Here is a 16,844-nt window from a genome sequence, read left to right as displayed (position 1 = left end):
TGACCTCTCTGGGTCTAGCTATTCACATATAAAATGCAGGAGTTTAGTTAATCAAGTGGTCAATACAAGGCACTGGGGCTGCCACCGCCCCCTCCCTGCCCATGGCATAGGATGCTATTCAATTATGACCCTTTACCTCTGAGCTGAGTGTTGGCCTCAGAATCCTTTTCAACACAAGTGTGCCAGGAGCCACTACTGAGAATCAGAGTCAGTAGGTGGGCTGAAGCCCATCTGCCATCCCTGGACTGAATGGCTAAGTTCCTTCTAATTTTAACTTGCTGGATTCTGTGAACATGTAAACCAGGAGCTGGCAAACTGCCCGCAGGCCAAATCAGCCTGTTGGCTGTTTGCGTAATTAGTTTTCTAGAACCCAGCCAGGCCCACTTATTTACATATTGTCTGTGGCTGCTTTTGTGCTACAGAGGAGCGACAAAGTTGGCTGGTTGTGATAGACTCTAGGGCCTGTGAAGTCTAAAAGAGTTCCCATCGGTCCTTTGCAAAAAAAGGTTCGCCACCTTCCGATTTAAACCCACCTCCTTCCCTCCAGTCTTTTCTTCCAGATCATGAGTGAAACTCGTCATTGTCCCTGAGGGTCGTTTCTGGCTGAGCGGGGGGGGGGGGGGGGGGGGGGGGGGGGGGGCGGGGGGCTTCGGCATCCCTAAATTGGAAGGAGAGAAGGAGAGAAGCCAGAGGGAAGATACAGGGGATGGAAACCTCCCAGGGGGCAGGGGGGTTGGGGCGGGTGGTGCATGGAGGTGGGGGGGAGCTGGCTTTAGTGAAAGAAAAGAAAAAGGTGCATCCAGACAAGAGAGCAGAGGTTTCCCCTTTGTGCTGTCGCTGAAGGGCCACCCTTGTCATCTTGGCCAGGCGTCCAGGTGGAGTCACCTTCTGAGGCGCTGGGCTCTGAGAATCCTGGGGTGGCCGGCTGCCCACTGGCTTCCATGAGTAGTTTGGCATGAAAAGTGCAGCTTGGGCCCTTGTATTTCCTGAAGGAAACAACCACCTTTCCTGGTCTGTGGACAACCCCCGTCGCCTCCCTGGCCGTTGGCAGGAGTATTAATGGCGTCCCTGATGGCCGCCGGGGAGCAGGGACCTCGTGGTGCTCCTACAGCTACACAGGACGGGCTGCACGTCCACTTTCAGTCCGTGGGGGCTGAGTCCATCACCGAGGCAAGTCTTCCTAATTCTCGGTGGGTGAAGTAAACTCTACAGCCTCATCTCCGCCCCCCCGCCACCACCCGCCGTTGGGATCCCTTTTCCAGCACCTGTGTGCTTTGCTGCTAATGTGCATACCTGCGGCTTCAGGCGCCTGCCCTTGGGCACTGCTTAGAGCCTGGAGGGCCTGGGGGTCTAAGTCTCCGTGCTGGGCAGCTCCTCTCCCTTCGGGTGTAATTCCTGCCCAGCCCCCTGCGGGTCTGCTGAGGCTGGACCTGGGTCACGCTCTCAAACACACAGGCCAGGCCAGCACCAAGCCCTCAGGGACTGGGTTAATGAATACACAACCACCCACTTTTAGATTCCACAGTTTATTACACACATAGACAGTGAGAAGAGAAGCCAAAGGTGTCAGCCTCCCAGGCCCTTGTCCCACACACCAGAAAAGGAGGACATCGACAGCAGAGGCCGGCTGACCGCGATGCGCCTTGCTGAGCTGCAGAGCCAGGACCCCAGGAGGACTGGCCTCAGGACAGCCTCCTCCCTGCCCCCGCCCTCTCCTGCTCTGAGGATCCAGGCGTTCCCTAGGCTCAGGGTTAGATTCCCGTTGCTGCTCTCACAAATTATCGCAGGCTTGGGGGCTTAACACAAATGTATTACCGCACAGCTCCGGAGGCCAGAAGTTTGCCGTGCGTTCCTCTGGGCTAAAATCGAGGTGTTGCAGGGCCGCACTCCTTCTAAAGTCTCAGGGGGAGGATCCTTCTCCTGGCCTTTTCCCACATCTGGAGGCCACCTGCGTTCCCCCGGCCCCCGGCCCCGTGGCAATCGGGCCACTGCAACCTGTCTTCATAGTGGAATCTTTCTCCTTCTCACAAGGACCCTTGTATCACGTTGGGCCACCCAGATAATCCAGGATGTCTTCCCATCTCAGAATCTTCATCCAGTCCCACCTGAGAAGTGCTTTTTGCTGTAGAAGGTAGCATGTCCACAGCTTCCACGGATTGGGGTGTGGACATCTTTGGGGGCGTTATCCTGCCTTCCCACCACGTTCAGATCAGCTGTGGTTCAAGCCTCTGCCTCCATGGCGCTTGGATACGTGCGAGGTCGTCAGGGTGCCTCAAGGAAGATCCCACACACCCAGATGACGTCGAGCTGACGTCCATCCCTGCCAGTTCCTCCCCTTCCCCGAACTACTCCTCGCACCTGGCCAGTTTTCCCTGGGAATGCTTCCCTATTAAATCACTTGTCCCACATCTTTGGCACAGGGGAAGCTGCCCTCAGACAGCGGGTTTCTCCGTGGGTGGAAAGGAGTACTTAGCAGGGTCACAGAACTGGTGTCCTTTTGCTCCTGTGTAGCATTATAACTAGGGGATCCCCTTATATTAAGATCAGTTAACAAAGGTGAAGGCTGAAGTTCCCCAGGGTTTATGTAAGTCCAACCCCAACAGAGGGAAGGCAGGGTGGGTGTGTCCTAGATGGCGTGCATCTCCGGAAGGTTCAGCAAGGCCTTCAGCAAGCCCTGGTGCTAACATGGCCCGCAAGAGGGCCCCAAGTGCCCCAGGAATGGGCTGGGGGCAGCCCTCGGGAGGCAGTGACTCTGCAAGAGTGGCGGTGGCTTCAGAGCCCACATCTGGGGCCCCCTCAGTTGTGCGGAGGTCTCGAGGCCTCTGCAGAAGGGCATGGCCAATGGACGTAGGGTTTGAACTTAGTTCAGGTGTCCTGGGGGACCTCTTGGGAGGATTTTAAGCAAGGGGAGTGACACAGCCTGGCTGACATTTATGGGACAATCACTGGAGCTGCCAAGTGGAGAAGGGACAGTGGTGGGGCAGAGAGGAGGCAGGGAGGCCGGCGGGGAGGCCGGCGGGGAGGCTGTGCCTTGTCTGGGGAAGATGCTGGTGGCTGACTCAGCCCACTCCAGGCCCCAGGGACACCCGGGAGCGAGGGCGGAGGACACCTGGGCTCACTCACTGCCTCATGGCAGCAAAGTCGGCCGCCTCCTCTAATCTGTCTTCTCAAATCCCGTGGGGTCTGCACTTACTGCCCCGCCAACCCCCTCCCCTGTCCTCTGCCTTCCACCGGCCCCTCGCCTCCCCAGGCCCCTCCATGTCCCTGGTCCCTGCCCCTTTGCTCCCAGCTCTGCCCTGAGAAGACACTTACTCCGTGTCCTGAGGGTCCCCCACCCCCTGCCCCTGCCTTGAGAAGTGCAGGTCCTAGGGCCCCACTGCAGGCCTGCCGGGGGCCCGGAAGCCTGTGCTCTAACAAGTCTGCCAGGTGATCCTGATGCTTGAGAACCACTGGGGCCGCACACTGGGCTCACCTGGGGGATTCGGAAAGCCCAGCCAGCCCAGACCCACCGAATCAGGATCCCCGGGGATGACCCGGCTTCAGTGCCTTGTTAAGCAACTCAGGTGCTTCCACCATGTAGCCGAGACAGAGGGCTGCTGTGTGTTGTGCTGTGTGCGTGCATGTGTGTGTGAGCGTGCGTGTGTGTTGTGTGTATGGTGCACATGCAATTCAGTCAACAGACATTCGCTGAGCCCCGCCAGTGTTAGGTGGTCGCCGGGGATGGAGAGCTGGAGTCTAGCAGGAGTGACAGCAGGTAAAGGGGGGGCTTGCGGGGGTGTGTTCCCTTGCGAGTGGAGGCGAGAAGGGATGGGGTGGGTAGGAAAAGGAGACCAGGACAGGTTCCTTAAAGAAGGGGGGAGTGACCACTTTTGTGAGGTCAGCACCCTCAGGCCCGGGCCCTCTATCAGCCTGGCCCCGGGATGGGCGGTGGGCCTAGTAAATGCCTGGAAGACCCCAAACCGCGAAGCCAGACGTCACACAATCACACTGCCCTGGACCCTTGCAGCCTGGGGACCTGGAAAGCGGGTGGGGGCAGGGCTGAGAGGCAGTTAGGATCCTGCGGGGGAGGAGGCAGAGGGAGGGGCGGGGCCGACAGCCAGCTGGGGCCTGCGGGGGTTTTAGGCTGTAGCCGCTCACAGGTCCCGGCTGTCGGGACCCTCGGGGTTTCTGGAGGCGGAGTACAGGGCAGTCCCTTCGTCTGAGTCATGCACATCTGGACAAACGTGAGTAAACGGAACCCTGGAGCAGGCAGAGTGCAGCCCGGGTTCCTCCTCCAGTGATGTCTGTGCACAGGGAAGGTGCAGGGGGCAGAAAGCCTTGGGTGTCCGGAACTGGAGACTGATTTCACGGAAGCCCAGCTGCCCGTGTGTTCTTGGGAAAGGAAGCGCCTTGAGGTGGAATTCTTGTCTTGGGTTTTGGCAACATCAGGATGAACTGGGTGGTTTGCTTTCTCTTGTGATGTGCTCGGAGCAGAGGTAAGAGGCCCCTCCTGGCCTCCAGGTCGGATATCGTGTCAGCGGGGCGGTGGCCTGGGCGGGGAGTGCGTGAACCGAGGCCCCTGCTGTGGATGGTGATGGGAGCCTTTGCTGGGTTCCTCGAAAGCGGAGCTGAGCTTGGACTTGGCGCAGGTGGCTTATCTGGATCCCATACACAGAAGGTCACTCAGCGTATGATTCCGTTTATATGAAACATCCAGGGGCTGGGGGCAGGGTGAATAGGGAACAAATGCTTAATGGGTACGGGGTTTCTATTTGGGGTGATGAAAATGTTTTGGAATCAGAGGTGGTGGTTACACAACATTGTGAAAATACTAAATGCTCCTGAATTGTTTGCTTTAAAATGGTTAATTTTGTGTTATGTGAATTTTGCCTCAATTAAAAAAAAAATTTAAAAAAGAGAGAACACACAGGTAGATGCTAGTACCCCAGCCAGGGAACATGCCAGCCAGGTGTGGTGTGACGTGCCCAGGAGCTGTCAATATTCCCGTCCCCGTAACTGGAGCCGTCGTGGTCCCCACACCTTGTTCTTGGCCCCGGGACCATTCCCATGTGCCCTGTGGGGCCCCAGGAAGACACCTCTAGCTGGTGTCTGCTCATCTGCTCAGTCTTAGGTGACAAAATGTCCTCTGGCCCCTTTTCAGATGGAAGAATTGACTCATTTTAACACCTGATATGCCCAGTGCAGTGTAATCACCCAAACTCTGCATGCGGCGGTCCCGCCCAGCTCAGGTGGGCACTGCCAGCGGTGGGCGAGCGGGTAGGGGCAGCTCTTTCGCTATTTCTCAGACCTGAGCTCCCACCCTCCTCACCACTCACCTGGCTGTTCCCGGATCTTCCACGTGGAAAGTCCAGAGGGGAGAGGTGAAGGCCAGGGAAGGGCCGGGCCCCGACGGGAGCTGAAGGGGCTCTGGTCCCAGCCTCTCTCACCCTCACGGTGGGCCAATGGCCACAGCCTCCTGCCTTCAGATTCCCAGGCGTGAGGCGAGGCGGCTGCATCCCCACTCATTCCCAGGGGGGCAGGCCTCCCCCCCACTGGCCACTTTCTTCAGAGGACTCTCCGCCCCTCTGGCCTCTTGAGATTCAGCCCTTCGTGACCTTGCGGTGGTTGGGAGACAGAGGATCGTGCGCCTGGTGTCTGTGCATCTGGTCCGGGGCCCCTTGCTGTGCTGGCATCTTACCACCTATTTGGTTGGCCTTGGCTTTTGGGCCTTAGTCAAAACGAAGATGGAAAGAGTCCCTTTAAAAAAATCCTGTTACATTATTATGTTTCAGTTTGTATTAGTCTCCTGGGGCTGCCGTGACAAACTACCACAAACCAGTGACATCAAACATTGGAAGCTTAAAAATAGAGTTGCCGTATGATCCAGCAATCCCACTTCTGGGCGTAGATCCAGACAAAACTCTGATTCGAAAAGATACCTGCACCCCTGTGTTCTCAGCAGCACTATTCACAATAGCCAAGACATGGAAGCGACCTAACTGTCCATCGACAGATGAATGGATGAAGGAGATGTGAGATAAATAAATAAATATACACACACACACACACACACACACACACATATACACACAATGGAATACTACTCAGCCATAAAAAAGAATGAAATAATGCTATTTGCAGCAATATGGATGGACCTAGAGATTCTCATACTAAGTGAAGTAAGTCAGGCAGAGAAAGACAAATACCATATGATATCACTTACATGTGGAATCTAAAAATGACACAAATGAACTTATCTACAAAACAGACTCACAGCCAGAGAAAACAGGCTTGTGGTTGCAAATGGGGAGAGGGAGTGGGGAAGGGAAGGATTAGTAGTTTGGGATTAGCAGATGCAAACTATTATATATAAGATGGATAAACAACAAGGTCCTGCTGTAGAGCACAGGGAACAATATTCAATATCCTGGGATAAACCATAATGGAAAAGAATATGACAGAGACCATATATATGTATAACTGAGTCACTTTGTTGAACAGCAGAAATGTACACAACACTGTAAATCAACTATACTTGAATAAAATATAATTTTTAAAAATCGGAAGTTTATCATCTCACAGATCCTCAGACTAGAAGCCCAAAACCAAGGTGTTGCCGGGCCTCGCTCCCTCTGGAGGCTCTGGGGAGAAGCCCCCCTGCTTCACACGGCTTTGGGCAGCTCCCTGCGCTCCTTGACTGGTGGCTGCATGACTCCATCCTTGCCTCGTCCTTGTGTGGCCCTTCCTGTGTGTCGTCCTCTTCTGTCTAATCTCCCTCTGCCTCACTCTTATGGGGTCACCTGCCGTTGGATTTAGGACCCACCCGGTTAATCCAGGATGATCTCGTGTTAAGAGCCTTAAGTTAATTTCCTCTGCAAAGATTTTTTTTTGCCAAATAAGGTGATGGTCATAGGTTCCTGGGATTAGTCATGTTGAATGGAGCCGCCATTCAACATAGAATTTCTTATTTATTTTATTTTAGTCCCAATTCCCTATTCCTGTATTGCTTCCCCACCACACAGAACGGGAGAGGTTTAAAAACATGACCACAAACTCTGACATTCCTCCCATGAAGGGGCGGGGTCTATGTCCTTCTCCCTGAATCTGCGTGGGCTCGTGTCTGCTTCTACCAGTGGAGTGTGACGGAAGGGATGCTCTGTGACTTCCCGCAGCCTCCTCCTGGTTGGCTGGACCTCTGAGCCTCTGTATGGCAAGTCCAGCTGCCCCGAGACCACCATGCTAGAGGGGCTCCCTGTGGACGCTCTGGTTGACGGCCTCAGCTGAGCCCCCGTCAGAATGCTAGATGTGTCAGCGAGCGCCTTGAGCTACAGACCTGCCCAGCTTTCTGCACACGCTGCCTGGTGCCCTCAGTCGATGCTGCCTGGAGCTGCTCCTGCTGTGTGCCCAGCACTGTGTTAGGTAACAGGCCACCAGAGGAAGGCCTGTCCCTGCTTTTAAGAAGTTTCTTGGGGGAGGAAGAAGCTCAAACAGAAGAGTGTTCACACAATGTGCTTAGTGCAGCCAAGGAAACAAGCCAAGGGCATTGGACGGACAGTCAAGAGGGCGGGAGTCCGCGGGGAGCAGGGTGGGTCGGGGAGCCTGTGAGGGGCGGGGCTCAGAGGCCCTGGAAACAGGTGGAGAGGCGTGTCGCAGGGCAGGAGGAGGGCCACAGGGGGCGAGCTGTCAGGGAGGCCAAGGCCAGGGGACACCCTGGTGTCCCCCGAGTCATCCCTTGGTCCACCACTGACCGTGGCTGCGGCGTGGACGCTTCCCATGCACGCAGGTGGGTTCCCCCCGCAAGCACACACTGCGGCTCTCCGTCCTCCTGCCCTGGAGAAGTGACAGTGGGGGCACAGCTCACGCCCCAGCTTTTGTCCTTTGCAGCGGTCACCCCAGGGCACATGCTGCACGTTGCTCGGAGGGGAGCAGGGGGAGTGGAGCCCCAGGTGCCCGAGAACACGTGCTCTTTCCTTGTCCCCACCATCTCCCTTCTGCCTCCTGGGCCTCCTCCCACGTGAACTACCTGCCCCCAGTTCCGGTCCCGGGCTCTGCCTTGGTTGAAACCCAACTTAGACCCCAGTGGGGTAGAGCGTTTAAGTGAAACAGGTCAAGGTTGTCCAAGCGGCGGGATGAGGGTGGTGAGCTGCGTTCTGGGGAGTGGCCCTTGGATCTGCAATGACGAGGTGACCTCCTGGGCACCAGTTAGGCGGAGTGGGGGGCAGGGGTTCCCGAGGTCCAGGGTAGGGGGAGGAGAACGCAGGTGGGAGGCGGTGGCTCTGAGAAGCTTAGAGAAGGAGGGAGGACAGGGTGCCTTCACTGTGTCCCCCCCACTTCCTACTGCACTCTGCCCCCCTCCATGGAGGTCTCTGGTACCCTTTGGGGGATGGCATTGCTTTGGAACAGTTTTTCTGGAATTTTCCATGATGAACGTTCTAGCACCCCAGGGGCTGCATCCCTGGAGGGGGGTCTGGGCCCCTCTCTCAGTGATACGGACCCTCAGTTCACGCGCCCAGCTCTGTGCGTGGAACTATTGTCTGCTTCTCGAGGCCGCCGCTGATACGCCCCCAGTGTCCCCAGCAGTGAGGTAAGGGCAGCTGACGGTGGAAAAAGAGTCACAGACAAAACACAGCCATCTGTCCAAGGTCAGCCAGGAAGCCGGCGGCAGCCTCGGGTCTGGGACGCAGAAACCAGATCTCCTGGCCCAGCCGCAGCCTGAGAAGCTGAGCCCACACACTTGCAGGGGGTCAGGGGAGGAAAAGGGAGTCCTCGTTCCTTTCCGTCCGCGGGGAAATGCCCGTGGTGCTGGCAGCGTCTGTGGGGCCACCTGCAAGGAGCAGGGCAGCTGCTCCTTCACGAGAGGTGCGGGCGTCTGCCGGCCAACCCGGGCCACCGTCCAGGGCGGACCCTGCCAGCCTGTGTCCTGAGTCGCAGGCCACGCGTGCACTCGCCAGTGGGCTGACAGGGCTGGCTCGCTAGCCCCCCAGCCCCCCAGGGCCCAAGTTCAAGTCTGGGGCCTGGGGTTTGGAAGGAATAGAGAAAAGTGTCTCCCCGAGGTTAGGAAAATAACATTTTATACTTTCGAGCGTGTGAGGAAACAAGAAGCAGAGCTACATTAAGGCACAGAATGTAAAATTGTGAAATAAAAACGACAAGAGGAGATTTTAAGGAAAGCTCTCCTAAGATGCTGAGCTCCCAGGCCTCTGGGGTATGACAAGCTCTCCTCTGCACCAGGAGACTTTAGCAGAAGTGTAAGAAGCACCCATCTAGTCCAGTGTGTGCTGGTAAATATTTAGCAACCAGCTCTCAAAAAAAAAGCCTGATTTGCAGCAGTTTGCCAGCATCCATGGTGTACATGGTCCCTCGATGGCCCATTTCATCCCACCCATGTGACGTCACTGCCCATGGAGCCGGGGTGGGGGGGGGAGATGTGCATGGTCTGTTGTCACAGGCGGGTGTGAGCGGCGCTAGCAAACACCACTCCCTGTTCCAGCCAAGTCCCTCATTTCACAGCAAGAAGGACGGAGGCCCAGGGAGGAATGACCATCAGGGTCACACGGGAAGTTAGTGGCAAAGCTGGACTCCTAACCATATGCTCGACCGTTTATTCCATGCTATCACTCATTATTTGTTTTATTTGCCTTACCCTGGAATAAGCGAGGCTTGTTCTGTGTGTGTGTGTGTTGGCCATCCCCTCTGTCAGGGACACAGCTCCTCACCTGCCCAAAGCTGGCATGTTTTCATCCTTCAGGTCTCAGTGCAGAGGGGCTTCCTGGCCCCCACACCACAGCCCGTCCCCGCCGACACACAGCCCCTCTCATTTTCTTCAATGCACTTAGTGTCTAAAATCATCTTGTTGTGATCTCCTCCCGAAGAGCAGTGTCCATGTGCTCACTGTGAGGCCAGCTCCTAGAATGGGCCTGGAATCTATTCCTTAGCTGCTGTATATTTATTGAGCAGCTACTATCTTCCAGGCACCACTCTGGCACCTGGCTTTCAGACAGGAGCTGGTCCTTCTGCTCTAGCAAGTGGCGCATGTAGAGGTTCTTTCTTGGCTGTGTCTGGAGTTTTGCACCCAGGGAATCCCTAATAGGACTAGGAAAGTGGATAGCTCTAGGCTACCTCTTCCCCCTTTTCCAGCCCTTATTTTTATGTTTTTACTTTTCACTTTGTTTACTTCTTTATCGGCATATAACTCATAGAGAGTGAAATGCAGGAATTGTAAGTGGGCAGACATTCCAGGTGTGCCCGGCTGTACGGCCCAGATCGAGAGGCGGGGCAGCCCTGGCTCCCAGCAGCATCCCTCACTCCCCCTTCAAGTCAGTCAGCCCCGCATTAGCCACACTCTGACCTGTCTGTCGCCATCCTTGACCTTCACGTAAATGGAATCGTACAGGACGTGCTTCCTTTGCTCAGTGAGACGTCTGACGTTCGTCCCTGTTGCTGTGTGTCGTGTAGTTGATTCTTTTTCTTGCTGTGTCGTGTTCCATCCTGTGAACACACGTGCATCTTCCATGCATCCTGCTGATGGGGGGCTGGGCTGGTTCCAGTCTGGGGCCACCGTGAACAGTGCTGCCTGACCGTCCCCACGCATGCACGGGTGCTCACATGCAGCAACATGGGCGCCGCCCCACCAGCAGGGCCTCCAGGCTGCACTTTCAGGAAGTCCTCTTCCGCCTCCCTCCACCCCTCATCCGCATCCCGAAAGGGAAGGTTTTGGGGCAGCAGGAGGTGGGACTCCCTTACGCTGCATGTGCTCCCACAGATGGGTGGTCGCCCCGATACCAGGGTGCTTTCCTGTCTGGTGAGCCCAGATGCTCCCCCAGTTGGACAAAGCGAGACAGGTTTTCTTACCCTGTGAATCTCCAAGGGCCCCCTAGGCCCTCGTGCTCTCAGGGGATCGTTTTGCAGCACAAGTGGTCTGAAGAACCCATGCTGGGAAAGTCTGTGTAGAGGAAGATTTAGGAGAAGTATCCTTGGAATATTTATGTTTTGGGCCCTGGGGCCTGTTTTCTCCAAATTGGGCCCCACCTCTCCCTCTCCCTCTCCTTCTCCCCACCCCCACCCCCCCTCCCCCGTACAAAGCAGTGGGGATGGAGCCAGGTCTCCCGGGCGTTCCAGGAGCTCCAGGGCACACAGACCCTTACCCAAATGGGGGAGGGGCTTGGTCCCCTGTGGAGCTCTGTGGGGTCCTTGCACCCTTCTGGTCCCACTGGCTTCCCCCAGCCCGTGTCTCAGAGTCCAGCCCCCACCTTCTCAGGCCTTGGCCTCTCAGTGGGGACTCCCCCACCCCCCTAAAATAGCAACCCCCCACTTCTGGTCCACTTTCCTGATGTTCCCCCCGCTTAGCCCTCGCCACTAGTTACCGCACTGCCTCTGTCACTATTTAACTTCTCCGTCATCTGTCCCCCTCCTTCCTGGCTAGAGTGCCAGCCCTGGGAGGGCAGGGGTTTTTATTCTTGTTCTGCTGTGTCTCCAGAGCCTGGGACACTGCCTGGCACCCGGCAGGTGCTCAGCAAATCTGTGCAGAATGAATAAAGCAGCGTCTGCCGTGTCCTTGTTAGAACCCTTTCTTCTGGTTGTTGTTTCTGCCTGGAGGAGGCGAAGGTGGCAGGTCTGATTCCGAGGGGGCCACACATGGGCCACACTGGCCGTATCAAGACAGACTGGGGACTGTTTGCTCTGAGTCAGTGCTGGGCGGGCAGATCCGGGATCCTGAAACCCATCTTGGGACACGCGCCGTGCTTAGTGTATTCAGACTAGAAAACAGACTTCTTTTTGTTTTTAGTGCTGTTGCATTAATATATATGGTGTGTGTGTGTATGTTTTATAATATATACATTATAAAATATACAAAGTGAAGTTTCTTTCTCACCTCGACCCGCTGTATTCCACTTCTCCCCACCAGCACCCGCTGATTTCAGTGTTTATCTTTCCAGAGGTGTTTCACGCAGGGAAGAGCATTTTTTCCCGTTTCTCACAAGCGGTCTTCGGCCTGCTCCGCTTCTACTTAACAGTTCGGCATCGTGGAGGTACTTCCAGCTCAGAGCTTGACATTCTCCCCATGACAAGGCATCGAATATTCCATTAGGTGGAGAGAGCATAGGAATTAATCCTCCCACTCCCTGGATGCAAAGGTCGGTTTTAGTTGTTACCTGTTACAAGCAATGACATCATGTGTGGACTTCGGGCTGAGGGAGAGAGAGAGAGAAAGCCACCCATATGGCTTCAGAATTTATTTAACAAATATTTATTGGTGCATATTTCTTCTTTTTTTTGGCGGTACGCGGGCCTCTCACTGTTGTGGCCTCTCCCGTTGCGGAGCACAGGCTCCGGACGTGCAGGCTCAGCGGCCATGGCTCACAGGCCCAGCCGCTCCGCGGCATGTGGGATCTTCCCGGACCGGGGCACGAACCTGTGTCCGCTGCATCAGCAGGCGGACTCCCAACCACTGCGCCACCAGGGAAGCCCTATTGGTGCATATTTTAAGTGCCAGGCCTCTTGTTAAACTCTACAAAGCCCTTGGAGCCAGCCTCACAATGAATCTCAACATTCTGCCATTTTTCTTCCCCGAGAAATTCCTCCCAGGGAGGGTGGGCGCAGAGGAGGGTGCAGAGCTTTGAACCGCAGCCTCTGCCCGGCGGCATTCTAGGCGCCACTTGACCACAGGCTCAGGGGTGACTGACAAACACACATCTGGGCCGCGGAGGGTTGTGAGTTTGTCAGATATATTTAGAGTGAGCCCTTCAGTGCTGCCCAGGCTGGAGAGTAAACAGCTGCTTGCAGGGCCTTTAAAGCGAGTGTACAGAGAGGCTGGACTTGCAGAGCTGGGGAAGGCTGTACTCGAGCTTCTCTGAAATGACAGGCTGTTGGCCCAATATTTTCCCACATGCAGAGGCCTTTTGGAGGTCTGTGCGGCGCCTCTTGCGCAAGGATGGGTCACAGCCGGCTCCGCAGGAATCTGCCCAGCCGGGCCCAGAAGCCGTCACTGGGAAGACTAGGCTGAGGGTTGGGATGAAATCTCCCAGATGCAGACGGTACTGCCTGCCAGCAGAGGATTTGAGGATTTGGAGGAGATTCCTGGAAGCACAAATAGGGGAGTGGGAAGGAGTAGGGATGGGAAGGAGGTGGGCAGAGTGTAAATAGGCAGTGCTGGGGCCCAGGGAACCTGCCTGGACCATACTTCAGAGTTGCCCACCCCAGGGCAAGGATGCTGGGGCTTTATTCCAACATCCTGTCACTGGTTGAAGACTCCTTGGGAGGAAGTGAGGCCCCACCTTCACTGCTGGAGGCTGGGTAGAGAAGCTGCTGGGTGGTCCCCAAGGGATTTTTACGCAAAACCTCCTAATTGATTAGTGTCTGCAAATGACCCCCACATTTTCTAAATGCAACAAGAGCCAATCAACACGCTGAAGCCCTGAGATGCAGCGTGCGGACTCCAGATCGCTGGGGGGAGGGTGAGACCCGGCTGCCCTCCCTCCAAGGGGCTGCCTCCCAGGTGTCCAGGGGGGGAGGCCTCCCAACAGCACGAGGGGTCTGCAGAGCCGGAGAGCTCAGAGCAGCAGCCGGTGCTTCCGCCTGGCTCCACCCACAGGTAAAAAATCCGAATGAATCCATCTCATCCAGATCTATATACTTGAAACTGAGGGGAATGGAACAAAATTGGAGCATTCTTTGAATTGAACTCAAATACCCTCTTGCACGAGAATCTGATGCAGGGTAGTAACAAGAATGGCCTTGAGAGTGGTGCGGGCATGAGGGGGACTGGCTGTGTACAGGTGGAGGTTCACAGCCCACCAATAGCAGCCCCCTCCGAGGCCTCCCCTCCCCCACCTCCCCGCTGGGGAAGTGATGCTCTGGGCGCCACCATCCCTGCATCATTCTTCACCTTTGACCTAGTTAAAAATTCCACTAAGTGAAGGCTGACAATTTAGACCTCTCAGTTACTTACACCCCCTTTTAAATGAGTTTTCCAGGTTAAAACGGTATTGCTTTTGACTGAACTCTTTTAGGTAAAATGATAGGTTGTTTGGGATTTGTTTCAAAGTAACTCAGGAGGTGGAGAATGGGTCGGGGGAGATGCAACAAGATCGGTCACAAATTCATCACAATTCAGGTTGGGTCACGATGCTCATGTACGATTTTTGCGCATTTTCCATAGTGACATTTTGTGGGAAAATTTACAAAGGTATTACTTTTGTCAGTGAACTAGGGAATTAAATGTGACCATCCCAGACGAGAGCAGAGCCCAGTGACTGAAGGACCCAGTGCCAGAGGAGACTCTGCAGACAGACGGTCAGCTAAGGCCTCTCCCTGCGTGTTTCATTCTAGAACCTAAAGTAACATTAGCTGCTGTTTTGGAAGTAGCTCTAAGTTGCAGAAGAGAACTTAGTTTCTGTCCTGGGTTGTAAGCAAGTGTTCTTGAGTGACTGTTGGTGACTCTTAGCCTCAGAGAAAAATCTGATGTGTTTCTAGAATCGCATGGGAAGCATGATGTACTCCGAGACTGGGGTGCTGGAGCCGCTCTCGTCAGCTCTGGAGGGCGGATCGTGTGCATCTTTTCCCAACTCTGTTTTCAGCAACGTCAGGCTGGAAGCTTGAAATCGGCTACAGTGGGAGGATTTACAACATGGAAGTTGGCAAATGCTACCGACTGGGACTTTTCCTCTACCCTTCTAGGTCGTTCATGGCTGGACTACGAATCAAATTAACGTGAGACAAATTAACAGGAGAAAAATCAAGCAAAAGTTTAATGACAGGGCTTCCCTGGTGGCGTAGTGGTTGAGAGTCCACCTGCCGATGCAGGGGACATGGGTTCGTGCCCCGGTCCAGGAAGATCCCACATGCCGCGGAGCGGCTGGGCCCGTGAGCCTTGGCCGCTGAGCCTGCGCGTCTGGAGCCTGTGCTCCACAACGGGAGAGGCCACAACAGTGAGAGGCCCGCGTACTGCCAAAAAAAAAAAAAAAAAAAAAAAAAGTTTAATGATGTGTATACATGGGAGAGACTTGGGAAAACTGAGCAACTCACCAAAATGGCCAAAGCGCTCCTCTTAAATACCATCCTCAGCTAAAGGCAAAAGAGGATGTTGAAGGTGGGGCGAGTCAGTTCGGAGAGGTTCCCAGGAGAGGCACAGTGAACAGGGGTATGGGCGTTATGTGGATTTAAGTCGGTGTCTCCTCCATTGATAAGAGTTTCTAGACGTTTGATCATCCTCCTACGCCTGGTACAGTTAGGGAGATACCCTTACAAATGGAGATTTTTGTTTCTTAGAAAAGGGTAACTCCTACTTGGTTTTCAGTTTTTCCCATGCCTGCTGTTTCTTAGAAAATAACCAGCTAAAAATAATATACCAGAGAGACACATTTTGGGGTGGCGAATTTGGGCCACTGCTGTAGGGTCTCTGTCTTGGGATGGCCTCAAGAACATGGACCTTCCATCTTAAATGTCTGTGGATGCACTCTGGAAACAGATTGCTCTCAACACTTCTCAGAGCTTAGGCAGAGGGAAGGGGAACAGCAGCAGATGGCCTTCATTAAAATCTGATTGTTCAAATGTGCCCAGTGCAGGGGTAGCCCATGGGAGGTACCTAGTCCATGTCAACACACTTCTGCCGAGCAGTACTGGGGAAGCAGGCAGGTTCTGGGGTGAGGTGGTGTATTGGAAAAGGATGATGACTAGTTTCGTCTGGAGTGCTGTGTTGAGGATTCTGAGCCTAAGATATTTTTGAGCACCTGGAGCCTGCTATTCCTGAAGCCAAACCCCAAGAACTCTCAGGTGCATAATCCAATGAATTTGTTGTGTTGCTGTTCAACCCAGTTGGAATTGGATTTATGTTCCTGCCGCAAATAGTCCTGGTGATATGCTGTGTTGACACTCCCAGAGGACCCAACCACACGTAGGCAGCCCTCACCCCCACCTAGTGAAGTCATAAAGGTGGCTCATTTCCAGTTAGACTGCTGACTCGGTGGTTGGCCAATTTTGACTGGTCCCTACAGGAAACACATATGTGGCTGGGTTTCCAGATATGTTTTTTAGGGGTGGAGGAGGCTTGTCATGCTCCACACTCCATGCTGGGAGGCATGGATGCGGCGACCACCAACTCTGCCCAAAGGTGCCAGGTGGGTGAGCTGGGGACGCCTGTGCCCCCTGTCCCCCACTGCAGCGGGCAGCTTGGGGTGGAGCGTGAACAAGGCTTGAGAAACTGCTGGGCGTTTGCTACTGGGGTCCCAACCCCAGAGAAAACCTAGGGAGCAGCCCAGGAGATGGGGTGTTTGGGGAGCTGAGCAGGGGCCATAAACAAATGTGCAAAACAACTAGATTTCAAGTGACTTCCCGGCTGGGAGGGAGGACAGTTGTTTGCTTGTCCCCAGCAGGCCTGTTTTCTCTCTGGCTTCCTGTGCCAGCTTTGTTAGCCCTCGGGGCTGCAGAACCACAGTTCAACGGGCTTTGGAGAGGGGATGGGGCCCTGAGCCCAGGAGAGGCCCCGGAGGTAGACTGCTGGACTAAGTGAACCCCGGGCGGCAGGGATGGTTCTGTGCTCCATCGCGGGGCTTAGGCGAGTCGGTTCACTGCGTCCTTCTCATTGAAGTGGGATGACGTTGCTTCATTCCCGCTGCTACCAGCCTTACCTGCGGCTCTGTCCCTGCTCACCTGGACCCCTCCATCACCTACTCAACTGGTCTCCTCGCCTCCACTCAGACCCTCACAGCTCTCTTCTGCAAAGCGGCAGACTTGATCTTTCATCCACAGAGATCAGGTCATGCCAGGCCCTCATCAAACTCTCAGATCACTTTGGAAAACCCGTTGGCAGAATTTAGACCCAGCAGTTCCACGCCTGAATCTCCACCCAACAGAGAGGGGCACCCACG

General features: G+C 54.9%; 1 protein-coding gene across 1 annotated transcript in view; it reads right to left on the bottom strand.

Moving 5' to 3' along the window:
* Positions 1-561: 561 nt before the first annotated feature.
* Positions 562-16,844, bottom strand: part of BANF2 (BANF family member 2) — a gene marked incomplete at both ends in the record, with an annotated part of 46,852 nt that continues 30,569 nt past the window's right edge. The window contains 3 exons of the mRNA XM_082670706.1: positions 562-603; positions 3,961-4,015; positions 4,138-4,213. Coding sequence (XP_082526832.1) covers positions 562-603; positions 3,961-4,015; positions 4,138-4,213 — 173 coding nt within the window. The remainder of the gene's footprint in view (positions 604-3,960; positions 4,016-4,137; positions 4,214-16,844) is intronic.

Source organism: Grampus griseus, assembly GCF_964374135.1.
Source record: "Grampus griseus genome assembly, chromosome: 14".
NCBI classification, from domain to species: Eukaryota; Metazoa; Chordata; class Mammalia; order Artiodactyla; family Delphinidae; genus Grampus; species Grampus griseus.
The sequence above is the reverse complement of the archived record's forward strand: the minus strand, read 5'-3'. Positions and strand labels throughout refer to the sequence as shown.